Genomic DNA, 19,448 nt, shown 5'->3' on the forward strand with positions numbered 1-19,448 from the left:
GTTTATTGATTATGTTCACCTGTGTCTTGTTTAGTTCCTCATCATCCTGTGTCTCAAGTGTGTCCCAAGTGGCCAAGACTTTAAGTGTGTGTATTGGAAGAGGGCTTATAAATTAAAAAAAAAAAAAAAAAAAAATGAAATGAAGTGTTGTTGAGACACAGCCTCAATTTCTGATTTACACTGGTATTGTTAACTTTGTAACTTTAGTTACAATGACACAATAAAGTAAATAAAGGCCTTAATCCTGTTTAGTCAATTCAGTCAGTCAATGTGTGGCTGTTCAGTGATAATCTGAACTAATTTTGGTGAAAATTGAAAAGAGTAGCATAAAAAATACAACTAATGCTATTGGCAGTGTTTAGATTTTTGTTTCTAGACAAAAGGCCTCAAAAAGTTAAATAACTAAAAGATAACTCATGCAACCCAATGCTGGGACACACTCATTCACCCATTAACACACACACTTAGCCCAAACTCTACTATCTACTCAAAAGTAGCCCAAAAAAAAAAAAAAAAAAAAAAAAAACTAGCCCAGTCCTGTTTCCAGGGGTCCCCCAGTAAAAATCGTTTTTGGGGGTAAAATACACGTTTTTTTTTTTTTTTTTTTTTTTTTTTTTTTAGCAGGAAACCGTGGACTTGGCAACACTGAGCCGCGGTTTCAAAGTCCTGCCCAAACTCCAGCAGAGCCAATCACAAGCTCACAATCATGACACCACGCCCCATTCTTATGGTCACATAATTAACTAAAAGCAAACTTATTAGAAAAACAAACACTTAAACACATTTCCGATGGATAAGAATCAGACCTACTTAATATGTCTAAAACCTTCTTTAAGAAAAAAATATTTGAAGTGTAAATTTTTTATTTATTCATTTATTTTTTTTTGGATCTCGGCCCATTCGTTAACATGGAGAGGGCGGGTTTATGACCTGAACTGCAGCCAGACACCAGGGGGCGATCGAAATGTTTCACCTTCACTTTTCAGGACAAAAAATTGATAGATGATTTTACTTTTAATGCACACCTCACTTCGTTTTTTTGCCCCAAAATAATTTTCAAACTCATATTTGGTTAATTAAAACATATTTTATCTGGAATGGGAAGTAAATAATATATCTCATATATAAATAGCCTTTGGTGTTTATTTGAAGTGTATTATTTTATTGTTATGTAGATGCAGTGAGGAATTTAGCACTAGCAAACTTCATTTTGATCGCCACGTGTTGATCGCGTTCGCTTAATCAAGCGTCTCTACGTCACACGTGCTGACGTCATCTGGTTGTCAGGCATAGATATATATACTGACTAGATGTCGCCTTGGGCCTCTAAGCATACGTCAACATCGCCGCCATCTTGGGTCGGGGATGTGAAGGAAGCGCCAAAGTTTTTCATGAACTGGATGTTTTCAAAGAATGGTTAACCTGTGTTATATACTGTAGCCTAATCATTTAATAAGCTGTTGTAAATACTGGAAGATGTTTTCACACTACGTACGCACGTTATTTTTGTTTTTGTGTTATATAACCATTTTACGCTGGGTCATTGTATTGCAGGCTTGCTGATGTACAAAATAAACCAGTACAATTCAAATGTTTTAATTAACATGTATTTTTAAGTATGGATATCACACCATTGTAGCAGGGTTCCCGCGGGTCCTTCAAAAGTCTTAAATTTAGTTTATCAAATTTAAGGTCATAAAAAGTCTTAAATTGTACAAGAAAGTCTTAATTATGATTAAGAGGTCTTAAATTTTAGGCACGGGAAGACCAGAATTGCGATACAGCTTAGTGTCACGATTAAACTTCAAAAGGCTGTGATTTCGTTAAATAAACACGAGCGCTGCACGTTCAAAGTCCGGTGCTGAGCTGCTTTGTGTACCGCGGTTACCGGGGAAACACATGTCTGCAGTTCCGAATGCGCCATCTGCTGCCAGAGACTGAATGTGCATTTTCAATATGCCTGTTGTTTTGAGTAGGGTATTCTTACAGTACAGGAGGCTGTAGTTTCAGAACCGCATTTTTAGGACCCTGTAATTTTTTTTTAATTATTTATTTTTATTTTATTTTATTGTATTTATTTATTTGTATTATGTATGCATTAACAGCTCATACTATTTATAGCAGTAGCTATTCAATTCTGTATATTATTATTTTTAAGGAAATACTGAATTTAGTTGTTTAATTGTATACACTTAATTATTGTCCTAACCAACTCCTAATCCTAAACTTACCCCTGAAATATTTAGCCTAATTTATTTCAATATATTCTAGACTTCAGTTCATTAGCTGCTGCGCTTCATGTCTGACGTGTGACCCACTTAACAAAGTGAAGTAAACAGTAAAACAATTGCTGTACAAATTAGTGTGTTTATTAGTACTTTAATAAATTTAAAATAATTTGAATACAAATACTAATTTACAACATCCAGCAGCACAATGAACTGTTTTGGACAGTTTAATGGGCTAAATGGAGATTGCTGACACCCCTTTGAACACTCAAGTTTATATCAGCTTTTACATTAAAAATAAGATGGAAATATTAAAAATATATATATATATATAGTTTCAATGGATCTAGTCTTTGCGTCTGTTTGATATTTCTTTGTTGAAATGGAATTGCTAGATGGCGCTGTCTCAAAAAATAGGGTCCCAGAAATGTGGTTTTGCAGGAGCATAGTATTGAGGTTGTTTTTGTTCAGACCAAAGCGAAAAGTGACCCATGTTTTTACCCTGCAAACATGCAGAGCTGTAAATGTGAACTGGTGGATCAGTTAGAAGATAATTCATCATAAAAATCTAAACACTAACATGTATTTTGTATGTTTTTTAAATTAATATAATAATTTATTGATAATAATTGTTTCAATTAATAAAAGGAATACTTTTTTCTATTTACTTAAAAATTGACACTTTAAAGAAATGTGAAATGTATCACTTTATAAAACCTTTTGTTTTTGTGAAAAATCTGAACTGTAAATCGTTTTTTACAGTAGTTTACAGTCATTTTACAGTTTAATATTTAACCATAGACATTGCCCTACCCTGCTCATATGGTATTAATTTTATTTGTGCAGGTCTTAAAAAAGGTCTTAAAAAGTCTTAAATTTGAGCTTAAAAATCCTGCAGCAACCCTGTGTAGCCATTTTGTGTGCAGTAGACTAGGCTAAGGTAAGCAACAATAGTTAATTTTACGTTCACTGAAGTGGAAGAATAATAAACTTACACCTAGTTTTGAAGTAGATTAATATCAAAAGCTTCAATTTTCTCTGGACTCGATCATAAATACATGTCTGTCAGTTGGAACAAACCAAAAAACTAAAAAAAAATCATCTGAGATTTGGACGATTTAGGATGATTTAATTTCTGCCTAGATGCAGATGTTAGGTTCCCCATCCTAACATTCTGAGGTCTGTTGGTCAGGAAGTCCATAATTGTTTTTTGTTTTTTTTTCCGCTTTGTTTGTTTAACTCATGCCTTTATTAATTTAAATTTTGCTCTATTATTTATCTATTTATTTATATTTTATATATACTTTATTTTATATTATTCATGTTTTTTTTTTCATATCACTATCAGCATCCTTTTAATTGTTTTGTGCATTGTAGAACAAATTAATTAGTTATGTACGTGTGTCTAAGTATTGTATTGTATATGATATATCACATATTTATGATAGAACATAGATTAATTAATTATTTTACTTATATCATATAAGTAAAATAATTAATTAATCTATGTTCTATCATAAATATATGTCTGACATTTATAATAAACCAAACGGCTTGAAAATCGGTTAAAAATTAAGCAAATTAAGGTGATTTTAATCGTTGATAGTTCTCTGCCAATGTTAACTAATGCAGAATAGACGCGGCTTCCCCCGACCCAAGATGGCGGCCGCGCTGACGCATCGTTCCTATGGACAGCAGCGTCAGAGGCGACATCTAGTCAGTATATATATCTATGGTTGTCAGGACGGGACAGGTGAGTGTTTCCTCTGGCGCTCTGAATAACAGTATCTGCGGCTGTGTTTTTTGAGCTCTGTGTGTTTGCAGACAGTAGTGATGGTGAGCGTCGTGCAGTGTTTGACGTCGAAGCTGCTGTCGCCGCTGTGGCGCCGAGCGCAGGAGGAAGAGCAGCGGGAGGATCCGCGCTTTGACGGTCAGTGGATCACATGATGTTATAAAGCGGCCGCGCACAGGTGAGGCTGAGCGGTGTGCTGTGTGTTCAGGTGTGCCGCAGATCCGGCAGGTGCAGACGGGCGTCGTGACGCATCTGTGCGCGGATTATGGCCTCATCGATCACGCCGTGTATTTCACATCGGGAGTGGTGTTAGGAGGAGTCGTGCTGTGTGTCGGAGACTCGGTCCAGGCTCTGGCGGTGCGGGAACGAGCTCACGGACAGTGGAGGGCGCTCAGGGTGAGACCTGACCCCAACAATCACCTAATTAATAGTCAAAAACTACCTGCTCTTGTGCTCAAATTCATCAGACACCAGTAGACGCTTTCTGTCACATATGATCAGTAACAGGGGTCATCATTTTAATGCGATTTTGTGTGACATCTGACATGTTTTCTGTCATATAGGAAAAGCCCTTTCATGTTTTATTTAGTGTGTCACTTTTATAAATTTACATGTTCTTTTTCAAGAAGAATATTTACTTGTGTCATTCGCTGTATAGGAAACAGTGGCTGATTGTGGTCACTGATACTGTCTATTGGGTCATTGAATCATTCACTCAACTGATTCATTCAAACCACAGGAACAGGCTCGAGAATCACTGCTTTATTTCTACTTCCATTGTTGAGAATTACCTGAGAATGTGGTCTAGATGTAGTTCATTAATATAATTGTAAAAGCACTGATATTATGAGTGTCTTTTTTTCTAGAAAACATTAATCAAATGTAATTAATGATGTTTTCTGTTGTTTTCAGGTGGAGCGACACAAGGACGGATGGGAGAATGGCGGATCAGAGGCGCTCATGCCGGACGCTAACAAACTCAGGCCTCTGATTGGAACAGTGACGTCATGTGATCGAGATGGAGGATACATCAACCAGACCACGTATTTCCCACGGTCGGCTCTGTGTGAAGGTCAGAGTCAGTGTCTTTAATTCTCAGCAGTCTGCTGTTAAAACTGAGTTTTTAAATGCTCTTGTCATGTGTGATTATTTGAGGTCGTTGCACAGTACAAACATACTGTACGTCCTCCCCATCCAGTTTGAGCTACAAATCGCTTCATTCTAAATTAATTCTGTAACTTTGATCAATCCATATGAACATGACCACCAGTGTCAGTGACACCTTCATGCACAAATGCATAAGATTTTCTTTCTTCTGTAACAGAAGAATCTTTCACCTGTTTTGGTCCAACAGATTCAAGCTCCAAATGGCATATTTATGTAAACTCAAAGTAATCAATACAAACATAATCACTTTTGCTGTGCACTCTCAAAAATAAAGTTACATAATATTGAACATACTTTTAACTATGTAGATAGAAGATAGAACCCTTTATTTGTCACATACACTGTTACATGCAGTGAAATTGGACCCCTCCGACCATACACAAACATCACATTTTGGGGGAAGACGGGTCAGTCAAGAGGTGGCATAGAAAATAAGGAAAATAAGATACATTAGGAAAAAAGGAGGTCGGAAAAAAAAAAAACCCTCCCAGACTGTCCTTCAAGTAGGGCAGTGTGAGATCGGGGGGAAAAAAAGCCCCAGCAACAAGCACATAAACACATAAACATAGACATAACATTGCAACAGTGGAGGGGGACAGGGGATGTGGAAGTAGTCCAATGTAGCCAACAGCCATCCGGTCCTGCAGCTAGAAAAGCGCTGGTCACAGACCCGCCTACCCACACCGGGGGTAAAAGCACACGAAGGTGTGGGATGAGGGGGTAGGCAGTGATTGTCTATCTGTAGCTATGTACGTGTATGTGTGTGTGCGTGTGTGTATGTGTAAGCCTGTGAAGTCTGAGAAACCCAGTCCACAACAGGTGTCCTTGGAACGGGGAGGAGGGATTCAGAGCGTTCTCCGGGGGAAGTTGTCTCCAGCAACGGCCTTGGCTGAGGCCGTCTGGAATAAGGGTGGGAAGCCGAAAGAAAAAAGTTTTTTTCCGTTCAAATTTGGGTCAATATCTGCCAATTTCGCAGATATCTAATGTCCATCACTGGTCTCCAGTTCTGTCCAAAACCCGTTGCAGAGCCGCTAGTTTCTCCACAATGTTTTCCAATTTGCGGTCCATAACCACAGTCTGAGTACTAACAGCTCTGCCCACCACCGTTTCAATCCAGCCGCCAGCTTAGTGGGGTTTTGTGCAGCACTGACCGCTTTTACCAATGGTCGACACCACAGGGCCCCACGTAATCCCATCAGCAAAACCCTGTTATCAAAGTTCCGAATAAATAAATATCTTCAATATCCTCCAGGAACAGAGTGGCCAGACACACGACGCGCCACTTCTCCCACACGTCCATCATGTATCCAGCTGCAAACGTTCCTGTACACTACACTATAGGGCTGTTACCAATCAAATGAAATCAGGATCAACAAAATCCATCTTGCCATTGATCAAAATGCATTTACACTTCAAATACACACATAAATAATGTACTGTGGTTAATCTTTTCTGTATTATGTTGTGAATATAGAAATATGTGACCATGGACCACAAAACAGGTCATAAAGGTCACTTTTTTTTTAAAATTGAGATTTATACATCATATGAAAGTTGAATAAATAAGCTTTACAGGTATAAACAAAATATACAACTATTTGAAAATATGATATCTGAGGGTGCAAAAAAATCAAAATACAGAGAAAATTGCCATTAAAGTTGCCCAAATGAAGTTCTTAGCAATGCATTTTACTCATCAAAAATTTAGTTTTAGTATATTTATGGAAGGAAATGATCTTTACTTAATATCAATTTTTGGCATGAAAATTTTGATCCATGCACTGTATTGTTTGCCATTAAATCACTTGATTCATTCAGCTGTTCAAGAATGAAGCATCAACTCTAAAAGTGTGTGTGTTTAGGGTTTGAGCCGGTGAAAGGCGACTGGGTTCTGGCGCAGTACGTCGTCTGCCCCGCAGAATGGAGCAGTCAGGCTCGAGCCGTTTCTCCACTGCGTTACCATCGCATGGACGGGGTTAGTCATGATCACACTCAACATGTGGGAAAATCTGTGCTTTCTACACTTGTAAATCTCTGAGTGATTGTTCTAGTGATGTCCTGACCTGTGTGAATCAGTTTATTCCCAAATCATCAGTGACTGGAAATGTGTAGGTCAAACAGTATGAAACAGGGACATGGGAGTGTGTTTATGTCGTCTGTCTCAGGTGAGCGTGACCATTCTGCACGGCCGCAGCGGTGTTGTGGAGGACAGCGTGTTCTTCAGTCTGGACTCTCTGATCGTGCCGCCGGGCTTCAGACCTGCTCGCGGTGATGTGGTGAATGTGGTGGTGGTGGAGAGCAGTCAGTCTCTGTACTGCTGGAGAGCTCTGTGTATGACGCCCGTCCAGCACAGGTGACGCTCACGAGTAGACGTTTGCACCTCATTATGATTTATTTGGAAAAAAAAAAAAAAAAACTGCTTAATGCCACATGCATTATCCTGTCCAGTCACAGAACAGTTTAGTAATAGAATGTAAAAAAAGCTCTCAAAAGCACTATCAAGTTGTCATGGACTCAGAATTGACCCAGGATGTTTCTTAAAAGAATAGTTCATCTAAAAATCATTTTTGAATAATTAGCTGAAAATGTGCTCATCCTTAGTCCTTCTGAGATGTACTTGAGTTTGTTTATTCATGAGATTTGTAGAAATGTAGCGTTACATCAACCAATGGATGCAGTGAATGGGTGCCGTTAGAATGAGAGTCCAAACAACTGATAAAAACATCACAATAATCCACAAGTAATCCACACCACTCCAGTCCATCAGTTCACATCTTGAGAAGACAAAAGCTGAAACAAACCCATCATGGAGTCCATAATCCATAATAACATTTCTCCTCCAGTGAAAAAGTGGTCTGGTCTGAATCAGGAGTGAAATCTGCACAGATTAAGCACCGTTTACAAACCAAAACAGCTCTAAACAAATATGTGGCTGGATTTTGATGTGTGGACTTTTTAAAATTTAAATTGTGAATTTTAATTTGATCGCCCCAATAAAAGATTCAAAATTCTACATTGATGAATGGTTTCACATTCATACCATAAACTATTGTTTTGCTGTATCGGTTGAATCAACATAAGCGACTGATTGCACTCAATGTTTACAGTATTTAATGAGTGCCTTTTCTGCCATGTTCAATATTTTTGGTGCATTAAGTTTATTCTATAACAATGAAACTATTTAACATCAATTCAATCATTTAATGCAATTGTTTGTAGAGAGTTTCTGTCCTTTTCTTTGTCATTTGTCATCTTTTGATAGTGGAAACGCCTCAGAGGTGAATATGCCAGATGATGAGCTGCAGAGATGCTGGAGAATAAAGGTGGGCTCCTGGTGAGCCAGGAAAGCCACTTTGGGTCTCTATTAATGGGAAACAGCAAGGAGCTTCAGATCTGGATCCAGTGAGTTGACACATGCACACCTTACATGAGGAGAGAATATCTCTGACTTTTAGTTCTACAGCTGCCACACACATAGCAAGGCAAGTTTATAAAAACAATCACAAAAATGGAAGTAGAACAATCATAAAAACAATGATCACAACAATAAAACAAAAAAATGTAAAATGTAAAAACTGATTGATATAATGATTTAAAAATTGATTTAAAATAAATTTAAGACAGTTAAAAACAGAAAATGATTATACATAGTGCAATCAGTTCGGACGTAGCACAGTGCTCATTCAGTAAATGCACAGCTAAATAGATGGGTTTTGAGTCTAGATTTAAATGTAGCTAATGTTTTAGCACATTTGATCTCTTCTGGAAGATGATTCCAACTGCGGGCAGCATAATAGCTAAAAGCGGATTCCCCTTGTTTTGTGTGAACCCTTGGTATTTCTAACTGACTCGATCCTAATGATCTGAGTGGTCTGTTAGGTTTATATTCAGTGAGCATATCTGCAATGTATGTAGGTCCTAGGCCATTGAGTGATTTATAAATGAGTAAAAGTACTTTAAAATCAATTCTAAATATAACTGGAAGCCAGTGTAGGGACCTGAGGACTGGTGTGATGTGCTCAGATTTTCTGGTTCTGGACGAGCTGCAGCTGTCTAATGGTTTTCTTGGGAAGGCCAGTGAGGAGACCATTACAATAATCCACCCTGCTTGTGATAAAGGCATGAACAAGTTTCTCCAAGTCTTGACTGGAAACAAAACATCTAATTCTTGCAATGTTTTTGATATGATAGTATGCTGATTTAGTTACTGCATTGACATGACTACTGAAACTAAGGTCTGACTCCAGAATCACACCAAGATTCCTGACTTGGTTTTTAGTTGTTTGACCCCTAGAGTCAAGGTATGCATTCACCTTAAGAACTTCATCTTTGCTTCTGAATGCAATGACTTCAGTTTTCTCCTTGTTTAACTGAAGGAAGTTCTGGCACATCCAACTGTTAATTTCATCAATGCAAATAGTTGAGTAATTGTTAGTAAATGAGAAGAGGCTTAAGTTTGGTTCACACTAGCAGTGACTTCTGTAGCTGCATGTTGCAGGAGCTGGTGATGAGGTCACTAGTGTTTGTTCTCATTACTGGTTGCCCTGACAGTGAATCAGGTTTCTTGCCTCTAAACACAAACGTTTTGGAGGCACAGTACTAAATATAATATAAATATATATTAAATCTGTACCTACAAACAAAAACGAATGAGAAGCAGAGCCTATATTTTTCCATTGCGTATGTTTATCTACGGCTGAGAGGAGAACGATCACATGAGATCTACCATCATCTTTCCTATTGGCTGTTGCTCCCAAAATTCGCTCTTCATTTGCATAAATTTGAGGGATTCTGAACTTTGTCGGGTCACTGGACACGCCCCATCAGGTCACCAACGGTCGCTGTAGCTCAGTGTCGCTCTTGTCGCTGGAAATCTCCAGCTCTCCATTGAAATGAATGTGATCGTGTCGCTTTGTCGCTGCCTGTCGCTTGTAGTGTGAACGGGGCTTTAGTTTACCAAAGTATTATTAATTAGGCACAGAAAAAAATGGTCTGTGTCCGTGATTGCAGTATATCAGGCAGGAAATCCAAAAATTAGCTTATCATTCATACACCTCAAATAAGGTTTGTCATTGAAACATGTTTGTAGGAACTTTATAAGAACTGAAACTCAGTGTGATAGACTACAGAATATATCTATAGAAATCTTAAAAAGTTTACTATACAATGAAACTATTCAAATCAGTAAACAAACACACTCTTATTGTGTAATTCGTATGAAAGGTGCATTTCTTTCACTGTCCTGCTGAGATGACGAGTCAACATCCACTTCATCTCTGCAGCCGACACTGATTCAGAAAACACTAAATAATTAATAATTGTCTGTTTCTTCTCTCTCTGTGTTGTTTGACACAGAAACACCGGCTCTGAGCGGCAGCGGCTGACCTGCTGTGAGTTTGCAGGATGGGACTCGGCTCAGCAGTTCTGCCTCAGATCCACATCTCAGAACAACAGCAAACCTCCAGGAGGCCCAGCGGAGGACGGGACAGACGGGGAGGCAGAGGATGGTGCGGATGAAGATTCAGTGCGGATTCTGGAGATAAACCTGGAGATGGAGCCCGGAGGGAGAGCGTCTGTGCCCGTCAGCTGTCAGGCCAAGTGAGGGTTTGATTCACTCGTCATACACATGCTCTGTGTGTTTCAGAGTGAAGTGTGACACTGTTCATTTGTGAAGATTATCATGATGAACAATGTATTACTGTGCTTATGTGTTTTGCTGCAGGACTCTGGGTCGCTCCGCTGAGCTGCTGCTCCTGCACTTCTCCTCCTTCACCATCGGGAGGCGTCTGGAGGTGTCTGTGAGCAGCGCGGAGGAGAGTCTGCTCAAACCCAGCGTCCCGTACTCTGGTCTAACGGCACTGCCGCCGCAGCACCAACAGCCCGTGCAGGTGCTCACGGTCACGGCCCCGCCGGCCCCCATCAGGTGTGACCCCACACTCAGCCCAAATATCACCAATTCTGGGCTTCAGTGCATTTCCTTTCTTGTGTTTGAGCACTTGTCTATTTTAGATGTTAGATATCAGAGTCGCTTCATGAGCATTTTACCGTTTCTTTTGTGGAAAATTATCGTCATATAATGAAGGTCTTCACAGCAGCCCGTCAAAATAAAAGTTTGGTTTAACTTGACAGAAATATATTAATATATTACTTAATGTAAAGAAAGTACTACTATTACTAATAAAAACATTATTAAAAATGTTTAAAGAACATACACGAAAAAAAAATATTTACCAGAAAATTTTAAATACACAACACAGTATTTCTAAAAAATAAATAAATGGTCTATAATAAGTATATTCTTTATCAAATCTAAATTCATTAGACATGCTTTTGATTATTAAAATGTAATGAAACAATTAAAATAGAATTCAGAAAATTCATGGAAAACAGAGATTCACAAACAAAACTGAATTTGAGAAAAATAATAAAACATATTTCATAGGGCCTTAAAAACATAATTTTTGTTAAACTTTTAATAAGTTAAATTCTGCAAGTTTCATGATTTCAATTAATTAGACATGCTTTTTGATAAATATTTCTTTTAATGTAACCATTAAAATAGAGTCTAGAAAAATTAAAATGGGATTTAGGAAAAAATAAAACAGATTTCATAGGGCCCTCTTTGTGTCATTTGTGTGTTTATTTTATGGTAGTTGTCCTTTAGTTTGTTCCTTGCATCTAGGTTCTTCTTATAAATAACAAAGATAAATTTATGGGATTATTTTTGTGCCAATAAGAATGAACGTAACTTTATAAAACTGAACGTAACTTTCCAAGAAACGATCAAAAATATGCCACTGCAAAAGAAGAAAAACACAATGAAAATGAAAAAATGAACTCAGTCACACGAATTTAACATGCTCTTCAAATATGCTTCATTCTTTGTTAATGATTTTCAAAGAATCGTTTTCGCGAATCATGGATTCTGAATGCATTGCCACAGCTTTCGCTTACGCTTCGCAAATTTTCGTTTGCTGTTTTGGCACAAACCTCTCGTGGGGGCGGGCTTAACAGCGATCTACTCTGATTGGCTAATGAGCTTTTGATGGACAGTTGCTCTCTGACCTGGAAGCACGGACGGTGACGTCAGTGGTGCAATACTTTCGTGCTTTGTTTATAGAAAATATCAGAACTGTTGCACACTGTACATGAATAAAACTTTTATCGATGTTATTGATTAACGTTAATTTAGCAACACGAACTTACTTCAAGCTGCCCTGAGGGACAAGCTGAGGTGGAAGATGATGCCGCTCCGTGTCTCTCCTGGGAGCTCATCTTTAGAAAAAAAGAGACGACCGAAAAGGTGAAATACTAATAACATTAATACTAAAATATAAACAAATGCACTATAATAAGTATGCACACCGCAACAACTTTCCAATATGTGCGCCACTGACGTCACCGTCCGTGCTTCCAGGTCAGAGAGCAACTGTCCATCAAAAAGCTCATTAGCCAATCAGAGTAGATCGCTGTTAAGCCCGCCCCCACGAGAGGTTTGTGCCAAAACAGCAAACGAAAATTTGTTAAATTCTGTTAAAGCTGTGGCAAGCATTCAGAATCCATGATTCGCGAAAACATGATTCTTTGAAAATCATTAACAAAGAATGAAGCATATTTGAAGAGCATGTTAAATAAAATGGGACTGAGTTCATTTTTCATTTTCATTGTGTTTTTCTTCTTTTGCAGTGGCATATTTTTGATCGTTTCTTGGAAAGTTACGTTCAGTTTTATAAAGTTACGTTCATTCTTATTGGCACAAAAATAATCCCATATAAATTAACCAAAAATGTTGCAAATTATATTGCAAAGATCTCTACACACCTGTAAGTTCAGTAATTGTTCACCATAATCCTGTGTAGTTGCACTGGCGTGTGATTTATTATTATTTATTTATTTTTTATTTTTTTAAGGACGGATGAAATGCTTTGTTTTTAAAAAATAAAATAACTATGATCTCCATTTGGATCATCTATTATTTAATTACTTTTCCTGTTCTGTGTTTTTTCGTAGTATTGGTTCAGTAGTATTGTGATATTTTAGTCTGGTATCGTATCGAAGTCTAAGTTTTGGTATCGTGACAACACTAGAGGGCAGTAGTGCTAAAACAGATTTTATTGTTCAGCTTGTTACCATGTTTACATGTTTACCTTGTTAACTTTAGCCATATGTGTTGTATACTTGTGAATAGTGAAACATCTACTAAATGTGCAGAAAGCGAGTGTTTTGAAAAGCATCTTGTCACTGGTTTTCATCAGGCTCGCGCGGCGGCATCTTCCAAACTTCTTGGGGAACTACGGGGTGCCGCAGGCTCTCAGAGATTGTGTTGAAGGTCAGAAGGATGTGCTGGTTGTCCGGCCGGCTCTGGCAGAGGTAACGCACCTGTCCGTCTCTGTCCTGTTCACTGCTGTGTGTCACATGCTGATTCATACCAGTCACTACTTTTATTTTCTCACAAGTTCAGTTTCAATTTTTCTGGGTTCTGTTAAATACTTAGTTCAGTAATCCAAAAGCAATGTGTAATTAATTGCAATCAATTTATTAAAAGTTTTACACAACTCTAATTTAAAATCATTTTTTTCAGTTTTTAATGGTTTAGTTGAACTTTTATCATAAAGCATGAATAATAATTTGAATTAATAAAGCTTAAAGCAATTGAAGCATTTATAAACATTTTTTTTTTACAAAAAATTAGACCTTATGAAGCATCTTACTTGTATATAAATTCTTTTTAATTTTTGTAGACTTGTGATATTACAAATTAAAAAAAAAAATTGGTAGTCATTGTCATTCACTCAAATCAGCTGTTAGCTTTGGTGTATCAGCAGCGCATCTAGTTGTAACGTTTGATATTTTTATTCAAAACTACAATTTGTCAATTTAAAAACAAAATAAAAATTGTGGCAAAAGAAAAAAATTAATTTGAACACCGCATAAAATTGTACAAACGTGGCATAAAACGTTTCCTGGTTTCCTGAGCTCTTTCCCGTCTCCTAGTGGTTGGACAAACATAGTCCCGCCCCCAAACTCACAGCATTGGATGAAAGTATTAAAACAATAAAATCTTTAATTAATAACATCTTTTATTATAATGTGTCTCTGCAGCCCCTGAGTCTGTCGTCGATGCTGCCGCGTTTCTCAGCGCTGCTGTGGTTGGAGGAGCTGCAGGCCGAGAGGGAGATCAGAGAGTTCAGCCTCACCGGCGCCATCCTCAGGAAGGGAGCCGTGTCTCTACACCTGGAGGTGCCGGGACTCGCTGAGGGTCGGCCGAACCTCTTCATCGGTCAGGATGCTCTCTTTTAAACTACTGCTTTACTATTTAATGTACATGCATTTACAGAATAAAAAACTTATAATTAAAAGTAATACTGGGTGAAAATAACATGAGGATGAGTACATGCTGAAAAATACACAGTTATACACATACAAACTTATTCCTTTAAAAGAAGAAACAACTGTTAACACCGGTGATTAGTGAAACAGCAAAGAGAAAATGTCAGTTTAATTGTGCTTTTTTTGTGAGATAATTGTTTGGTGTAGATGACACTAAGATGGTTTGTGTTGGTTTATTTCTCCTGTAGGTGATAAAGTTGTTCTGAAGAAGCCCTGTAGTGGAGGAACTGTTATTGAGTACATCTCTTATGTCACAGAGGTATCATGACAAATTATATTCTTAATGTTCAGTTTATTTTCTGCATGTACATCTGCAACAAACAACTGTTTTACAGATTTATTAATTTGAATATTTCTTCAATTAATTTCCATTTATGTATTGAGCAGATGCTTTTATCCAAAATGTCTAATGTTGCATTGATTGTATATGCTTATTAGTTCATGCATTACCTGATAAAAATCATTCATTAAAAAAAATGGTTCAATAAACAAGCTGTTATTACCAAGCTGTAAATACACATTTTCTCCTCCAAACATGATTTGAAATAGCTTTTTCTTTTAAATACATTTGAGCCTTTTTGCATTTATTAAAAAGTGATTTCATACTTTTATCAACTTGAGTCGTAACAATCTCAAAATGGAGCAGAAAGTCTTAAATTCATAAAGTCATGGCATTAAATGTCGCAAAGACTGCAAAAACATGAACATGTTCCTCTGTATTTTTTTGTGGTGTATTGCAATATAAATATCTAAACCTCCATAAATATACATTTATTTGCAATGCTAAATGAAGATATTAAGTCTAGTTTTCTGAGTTTATGCTTGCAACAAGAATGAACATGTCAATGAGGAATGGCATTTTTTTTAATTTATTTATTTATTTTTTCTTCTTCAGAAAAAAGTGGTTAATTTACCTTAGGAAAGCCTGCAAAAACCCAGTATCAGATGTTGCAGAACTATATGAATTTGTTTTGTGTTGGACACTGTTTGGAATGCTAGTCATGTGTTTGATAGACAGCTGTCAGTCTAATGTTGTGTGCATTGCCAGATCACCGACGAGGACGTGAGTTTACGTGTGAACGCTGATTTTCAGAATAACTATCTGGGAGAACCTCTGGACGTGGAGTTCACCTTCAACAGGTGCCGCTGCCTCACTTGACCTTCATAAACTCATCTTTTCATGATTAAACCAGAATTCTTGCGGGAATTTCCTGTTTTGTCCAGGTTGACCATGAGGAGGTGCCACTGTGCTTTGGAGCAGATCAAACATTTTGGAGACAACAGTAAGAAAACACCTACAGATGTGAATTATCTTGTGTTTTTGATATCACATCTTACTGTGCTTACTCTACTATTTGGACAGAGCTGCAAAATATTTTTCACAATTGGGCAAATCTCAGTCTTGGATTAGTTAGTGTGAGGTGCTCAATGGTGATCGGTTAAATGCCTTTGCAATGAATCTGACAGGTTTCTGAAAGTATCAGACTATAACAGCCAATCTAATGAAGAACCAGCTGGTTTAGTCAATAGTGACTGAACTCCTCAAACTAAGATGTTTTGTACAGTCTGACATAACAGAAAACATAGAAATGGCTTGTTGTGACATTTAGGAAAATGCTTTTTTTTTTTTTTGAACATTTGAGCTGTTTGTATGGAGAAGCAGTAGTTTAGGTTTGGTTTTGTGTTGTCTGGGTTGAGTTTTGTTTCCCAGCGTGCTCACGCTGCAGCCGCCACAGTGGAACGGAGAGTGGAGTCCACAGGAAGAGGATCGACGTCTCTCAGAGGAGGTGAGCGTGATCGTTAATTCATCAAAACAAGACTAAGAAATTAGAGTCTGTAATAAATGTCCATGTGTTTGAGTCTGTGTTGTGATTGTCATCAGGAGAACGACGCAAGCCAGAAAACAGACGGCTCATCAGCGCTGACTGCAGAGATGGTGTCTGTGGCCACACAAACTAAAACAGGTAAGAAATTATGCTTGAAATTACTGATTTTCTTTCCTATTTTTCTTCCCAAGTGGGAGTCAATTGTATTCATGAGCTTGTTGTCTGGATTCATTGGGTCATGCCGAGTCCATCAATACCAGATCAGACTAAACACATTTTGAAGTTAGTCTTAAATTGTGATACTTTTTTTTTTTTTTTTTTTTATAAAGCTTTTCAAGTTTTTTTTTGGTTTATTCTGATGACATTTTCCAACATTTTGCTCATCTGCCTTTTTTGGGTATATAAAAAATCATTTTGTTTACTCTCCCCCTATAAATCTTGTCCAGTTTTGGCCAGAATTGGCTCAGATTTTCTTTGGACCAAGCTGCATAGAAAAGACTGAACATATTTTTGATATTCATTATCTTTTCTAGGAAATAGTCTGTTTCTTGACCGATGCTGTGTGAGCTTAGCTGAACCATTTGACATTCGTTTAAAGTGGCTTTTCAGTCATTAGCTCCAAAATTGCTGCTTTTGCAGCTATATTTCCTTTTAAATTTGACATTTTGTGATTTTAGATGTGTCTGTGCTGTTTCAGATTTGTCAATGACGGCAAAACGCATCCCAAACCCTGGACAGTTTTTCAACGTCCAGCTGAATCCTGCTCAGAAACAGGCCGTCAAGCGGATCCTGAGTGGAGAATGTCGTCCCACACCCTACATCCTGTTTGGGCCTCCTGGAACCGGCAAAACCATCACACTCATAGAGGCCATTCTGCAGGTAGAGTCTGCGACTTACTACAGTTTGTGTTTGTGGCTGGAAATCTGAGGCTGAGCAAGTTCTTTTAAAATATGCTGTTGTTAAAAATTGCACAAAATTTACACAGTTCATTGTATTCTCATCAGCATTTGGTACTTTCAGAACAAATACATAAACATGAACAGAATCCAGTCTTTTTTTTTTTTTTTAAAAAAAAAAAAATTAATCAAGAACCCTTTTTTCTCACATTAAAGCAATTTACAATAATGTGCTTAACCCTTGTGCGACCTTTTGGGTTTTTTTTTTTTTTTTTTTTTTTTTTTTCGTTTTCAGTTTAGTTTTTTGATCATTTTGCATGTGTTATTGCCAGCTGCATAAATGTTGGCACAGGTGTGTATTTTTATTGGAATTTTACTGTTTCACCCCCGTTTCCTTTACTTAATCTATTTTACACTAGGTACAATACAAAAAAATAGTTCCTCTTAGGACCTTAAGGACAAAAATGTCCCCATTGAAACCCATCAAAACTGCTATTTTTTTTAATCACAGTGCCATTTAACTGTAAAATGATGCAATTTTTGTTAACAGACTTCCATTCTGTTGGCAAGGCTTCAAAATGTATATATATATATATATATTTTTTTTTTACAGTTTTTTTTTTTTTTTTTTTTTTTTTTTACAGTTTTTTACCAGATGGTGCCTTTTTTTTTTTTTGTTTGTTTGTTTGTTTTTTTTTTTTTTTTTCAGATTTGGCCAATAAAGCAAATACTCGTTTTCTGCTTCTGCATATTATAGAGCCAAATGGATAAATAATGCAGCTATAATTGTGTGGGTGTGTTGGTTTGGATGTCAGAGTGTGGTTTGTATGTGTATCATAAAAAAAATTGTGTGTGCTTGTAATATTTGAGAGAAAAAGAAATCACAAATCCAACCACCATGTGCACCAGCGGAGTTTTGGTGGCATCTAATCAGGAAAATTTGGTACTACAAAATGGAACACAAATGGAACAAAATCTTCCTGAAAGTAAATTTTTTGAGATATCAACCTCAAATTTGGAACGCAACTTGTTTAGATTTAAGGCTTTGATTTTCTTGCAAGTTTAGAGTTCAACATGTTTCATAAAATATATATTTTAGATAAAATATTGTTCATAAAGCATTTTCATAAACGTAAACCTCTATGATGTTGTGTTTTTTGGGGGGTTTCCCTTTTTAAACTTCAACTTCAACAATAATCTGCCATGAGACCAAACTTAACTTTGTGCTCCCAATCTTACATTTTTTATGACAGTTTTTTTGACATGGAACTTTTTTTTTTTTTTTTTTTTTTTTTTTTTTCACTAGGGACCTATTTGTTAATTTTTTTTTTTGTTTTTTTTTTTATGTTGATGCACAAGGGTTAAACTATTTTTGATTCCAATGACCAGGACAACTAGTTGTGAATACACAGTGCAAGTAATGAGTGAGCTGAGGTCAGATGGTGAATATGTGCTGACCGTGTCTGTGTCCGCAGGTGCATCATCACATCCCCTGCAGTCGTGTGCTGGTCTGCACGCCCTCCAACAGCGCTGCTGACCTCGTCTGCATGCGTCTGCACCAGAGCGGATTCCTGCACGCTGCCAGTCTGGCTCGAGTCAACGCCACCTGCAGGCCAGAAGAGGTGCTGCTCTCTCTGCAGCTGTAATAGGGAAAGTTCAGTCATCATTCACTCACCCTCATGTCGTTTCCAAACCCATAAAATGTTTTCATCATAGAAAGTCATTCATGTCTTTAAAAGACTTTCATTAACCTGCTTGATTCATATGGATTTATTTTATGATCCCTTTTTGGATCAGGTTTTGTTTATCTGGATTTTTTAAAGTAGGGACAGAAACTGCTCATGTTTCATTAAAAATATTTTGAGAAGATGATGAAACAAACTCTTATAGGTTTTGAATGACATGAGGATGGGTAAATAATTCATCTTTGGGTAACTCTTTAATGTGATTCTTTTGATGTTTCCCATCTTAATTCTAAGCCCAAAGAAATAACTGGCTCTCTAACCTTTATTAAAAACATTTTATGTGACCCTGGAGCACAAAACCAGTCTTAAGTAGCACGGGTATTTGTAGCAGTAGCCAACAATAGATTGTATGGATCAAAATGATCTATTTTTCTTTTATGCAAAAAATCATTAGGATATCAAGT

The 19,448-nt window shown here is 37.2% G+C and overlaps 1 protein-coding gene across 1 annotated transcript in view; it reads left to right on the plus strand.

Annotated features, from left to right (window-relative positions):
• Positions 1 to 3,882: 3,882 nt before the first annotated feature.
• The window catches only part of mov10l1 (Mov10 like RISC complex RNA helicase 1), a 21,528-nt gene continuing 5,962 nt past the window's right edge, over positions 3,883 to 19,448 (plus strand). Inside the window, 19 exon segments of the mRNA XM_051128042.1 lie at positions 3,883 to 3,981; positions 4,053 to 4,158; positions 4,229 to 4,416; positions 4,933 to 5,092; positions 7,050 to 7,162; positions 7,353 to 7,540; positions 8,450 to 8,490; positions 8,493 to 8,589; positions 10,543 to 10,785; positions 10,910 to 11,110; positions 13,443 to 13,557; positions 14,290 to 14,467; positions 14,766 to 14,836; positions 15,626 to 15,717; positions 15,802 to 15,860; positions 16,276 to 16,364; positions 16,460 to 16,541; positions 17,101 to 17,282; positions 18,775 to 18,921. Coding sequence (XP_050983999.1) covers positions 3,961 to 3,981; positions 4,053 to 4,158; positions 4,229 to 4,416; positions 4,933 to 5,092; positions 7,050 to 7,162; positions 7,353 to 7,540; positions 8,450 to 8,490; positions 8,493 to 8,589; positions 10,543 to 10,785; positions 10,910 to 11,110; positions 13,443 to 13,557; positions 14,290 to 14,467; positions 14,766 to 14,836; positions 15,626 to 15,717; positions 15,802 to 15,860; positions 16,276 to 16,364; positions 16,460 to 16,541; positions 17,101 to 17,282; positions 18,775 to 18,921 — 2,373 coding nt within the window. The 5' untranslated portion in view covers positions 3,883 to 3,960.

This window comes from Labeo rohita, chromosome 2, assembly GCF_022985175.1.
Source record: "Labeo rohita strain BAU-BD-2019 chromosome 2, IGBB_LRoh.1.0, whole genome shotgun sequence".
Classification (NCBI taxonomy): Eukaryota; Metazoa; Chordata; class Actinopteri; order Cypriniformes; family Cyprinidae; genus Labeo; species Labeo rohita.